Here is a 3,406-nt window from a genome sequence, read left to right as displayed (position 1 = left end):
TCCTCAGTGGAGGTTCATATATTTATTTAATGGCACTTTGCAGGAACGATGAAATAAGTAATCTATAAACGAAGTACATAAAGGAAGTACAAATGAAGATGACCTGCAATGAAAATGACACACTCGTACAAATTTACACCCACTAATATTTATTTAATTTCAAGAGCTTAAAATCAGAATTAGTATTAAATTATTCTTACCAGTTACACCATGGCGAGGCACTAAGATTCCATAAGGAATTTCTTAGATAAACTGCTGATAGATTTATCGTATGAGAACACCTAACTAATTTTATCGTCCAGATTTGGCCGACAAAATCCTTTGGTACAGGGAAGAGTTCATGATGCCGGTGAATATGCATATTGGGGTCCTTCCTCTGTATGAAATTCCTGCCCAAACATGGACCTGAAAAAAATTCAATGCATTTGTCAACAATTCATCACTATTCAAACAGTAGCTTGCACCATGTTGACTAATTTGAAAAGAAAGCAAGGGGTGTTTAGATCAGATGTGATCCAATTTGCTCCATTAATCAAAATTTTTTTCTTCTCTTTTTACAATCTTAAAAGCAGATAGGTGTAATTAAAAACATAAAACATACATGTATTGTGGCATAAAAATATATTATATTTCATTCAAGTATATATTTATGTTACTGAGCTTTGAACTAAAAACAAACCAACCATTAGACAACAGACATCTGAAGTCTGTCATCTGTATCTACTCTATATTATCATAGCAAGCAACAAATACAAAGGGCACATTGAAGTTGTTATGCTATTCGCATTCCGAGAAAAAATAATTCTACTCTAGCATTGATTACTTGATAGTAGATGCTCCTTTAAAGTGACATAATCAAAAAATAGCAACATGATGAGTGCTGAATATTGGCACAGATCCTTGTTTTGCTACAATCTTCCTATAGAAATTGTTAGTGTATAAAATTTGAAACACCTTTAGTTACCTTATAAGCATGCTTTGGCCTTGATCGTTTGCGTGTTGACATCTGCATCCCTGCGGTACAATGGTGGAAAAAAAGCTTTCCATGGGCATTCATTTCCACAGAACTTTCATCAGCAAAGATGACATCATGGAAGTCCTCTTGTCTCCTGAACATCTGACAGGACCATTGCATTCGAGCCTGAAAATGAAATAAAACATTAAATAGGTTGCAGGCACTTCAAAAAAGTGTGAAATTCTTAGTGCATCAATATTATTAAACAAATAGTATATCATTTTATTATATACAATGAAATAAATTAATAGCAAGCGCAGCGAGTGTCGTGAAGCGACGCTCGTCACTGCGAGCTCTTAAAGCAACGCCTGTACGAAGAGAAAATTTGGACTACTGCACATTCATTCGATAGAATTTTTTGATGCAGTAATTTAGACCCACAATGCAACACTTGTTAAAGCTATGTTAAAGTACATTCTCATGAGAATAGCAGCAAAAGTTTCTACTTAAATAGTGTTGTTACGATAGTCGCCGACTATCGAAAAATCGTCGTTTAAAGGCCCAGATCGGCGACAATCGATTGTAAATATTATCATCGATAGATCGCTATATTTTTCAAGCCGTATTTTTCAAGCCGATCAGGGTTTAACTTTTATATTCACCAAAGGGACGTCACTCTAATCGCCGGTAAACAAAATGGTGAACGTGCATTGTGAAGAGGTTGACGCCGAATTATATCCATATCCTGGTGCAACACGATCTAAAGTTTGGAGTTTTTTGGCTTTCGGAAAAAGGGCGATGGGCCTCCATGCAAAAATAATTTATAGATGGACATGGTTATTTGTAAATTGTGTAAAAATTCGTATGTCAAAGATAAGTTGAAGTTCGCGGTCACATGTCATGAAATTCTACTGGTGCTGAATGAATAAATTTAACCTATTTTAATAGTTCAAATTATCGATTATGTAAGCGATTGTGTTCTTCCGATTCAATTTGATAATCGATAGTAAAATTTGTCCGATTTTACAACACTACACTTAAAGTAAACATGCCCTGATTAAATGGATAAATATTGTAGATAAATAGCAAACAAAACGTTCATCATTTATTTTCAGCTTTGGGGAAAATGTAACTTAGTATACATACGACGTCATGTGACATCAGAGTCTAGACGCATCAAATATCATATGCAGTTTGACGTATGAGCCTGATCTAAATTCTAATAAAATAAACATTTGCGCTCGCCATAACGGTTGCACCGTGAACATATTAATTGTGTAACAGTAAGCATGGTAAGAAACATTTATTTACCATTTATTTCCTATTAAATAAATGTCACATTTGGTTTTACAGCCTGTTCAACTGCAGTGCTGTCAGTAACATACAGGCCAAGGGGCAGAAACAAGTTTAATGCAATCTGATTGTTTCTATTTTTTTTTATTTTTCTTTCAAACAGGAAATAGTAACTTTGTAGGCATTATTAAGAATTTGGTGCTTTTCAAAATCAATTATTTTGAAAATATTATAAATGATCATGATTGTGTTCTCTCAAATTTCGCCGAGGTAAATGTTTTCTAAATTTAAAGTCCAGTTGTTTTTATCATGTTTATTTGATTTTAGCTTGGTTGGTCTACTTTATTACAAACGAACAAAAACCAAAACAAAAATCCTGAATAACACAGATGAAATAAACATAACGTTCGTACTTACCCGCTTGTTGGCATGGCTGATCTGCTGGCAGTACTTCCCAGTGTTGCTGCTCCACCCCATTTCTCGTCTGGCTTTATTAACAGTGGACAATGACACACTCACATGGAACAGTTCTCTTAATCGGTTTCTAATTGTTCCAGCCGTTAGTTCCTTATTTTGGGACATCCACACGTGAATAAATTGTTTATGCACCGACAACAGTTTTCTCTTCGTCACAAACTTTGAGAGTCTTCTCCTCACGATTGTCCCATGTCTTAAAAACTTGTAGATGGCCTCTCTAGAAACACTAGTCCCATGGTGAATCTTCAAAAGCCTCTGAATTTCTGCAACAGAACGCCCTTCTTGTCGATAACGAGACGGAATTTCTCGGGATCGAGAAATCAAGGAAATCAATTACTCATGTACATTTAAATCTACGTCGAAGGTAGAGTTGAATTTTAGAAAATTTATCAATGTTCTCCATTATATTACTGTTTACATGTACAGTGTACATGTCCGCATCGTCGCATATAAACAACAATGATCGATCCACAATACCATTACTGAATTGGGATATACAAGGGGCGGGGCTTACTGGCGGTGAGATTAAAGCGGGGTCCGCTTCACGCATCAGTGCGTAAAGCGGTCCCAGGAAGCGAACGCCGGGTTCGCTCTAGCGGACGCAGAGCTGACCCCGAGCGAACCCGGAGCGCACCCAAAGCGCACCCGGAGCGGTCCCAAAATTTCTGAAAGCGAACCCGA

At 36.5% G+C, this 3,406-nt stretch overlaps 1 protein-coding gene across 1 annotated transcript; it reads right to left on the bottom strand.

The window, feature by feature from the left end:
* Nucleotides 1–291: 291 nt before the first annotated feature.
* LOC134231041 (uncharacterized) lies at nucleotides 292–3,017 on the bottom strand. Its single transcript, XM_062712947.1, has 3 exons — nucleotides 2,666–3,017; nucleotides 965–1,141; nucleotides 292–405 (listed from the first exon to the last, which is right to left on the bottom strand). The coding sequence occupies exons 1-3, from the start codon at nucleotides 2,828–2,830 to the stop codon at nucleotides 292–294; spliced, it is 456 nt and encodes a 151-aa protein (XP_062568931.1). The 5' UTR covers nucleotides 2,831–3,017.
* Nucleotides 3,018–3,406: the final 389 nt, after the last annotated feature.

The sequence above is a fragment of the Saccostrea cucullata genome, unplaced genomic scaffold (assembly GCF_032062105.1).
Source record: "Saccostrea cucullata isolate Sc308-1 unplaced genomic scaffold, CSIRO_AGI_Scuc_v1 ctg1350, whole genome shotgun sequence".
NCBI lineage: Eukaryota > Metazoa > Mollusca > Bivalvia > Ostreida > Ostreidae > Saccostrea > Saccostrea cuccullata.
This window is presented reverse-complemented; position numbering and strand designations above follow the sequence as displayed.

What these genes read in the sequence shown, in the direction of transcription:
- LOC134231041 (XM_062712947.1), bottom strand. Translation starts at nt 2,830, where the DNA reads ATGTCCCAAAATAAGGAACTAACGGCTGGAACAATTAGAAACCGATTA. An exon ending in TCAGCCATGCCAACAAGCGG is followed by an intron (nt 1,142 to 2,665) that starts GTAAGTACGAAC and finishes TTTCATTTTCAG; the next exon opens with GCTCGAATGCAATGGTCCTG. An exon ending in GGCCAAAGCATGCTTATAAG is followed by an intron (nt 406 to 964) that starts GTAACTAAAGGT and finishes AATTTTTTTCAG; the next exon opens with GTCCATGTTTGGGCAGGAAT.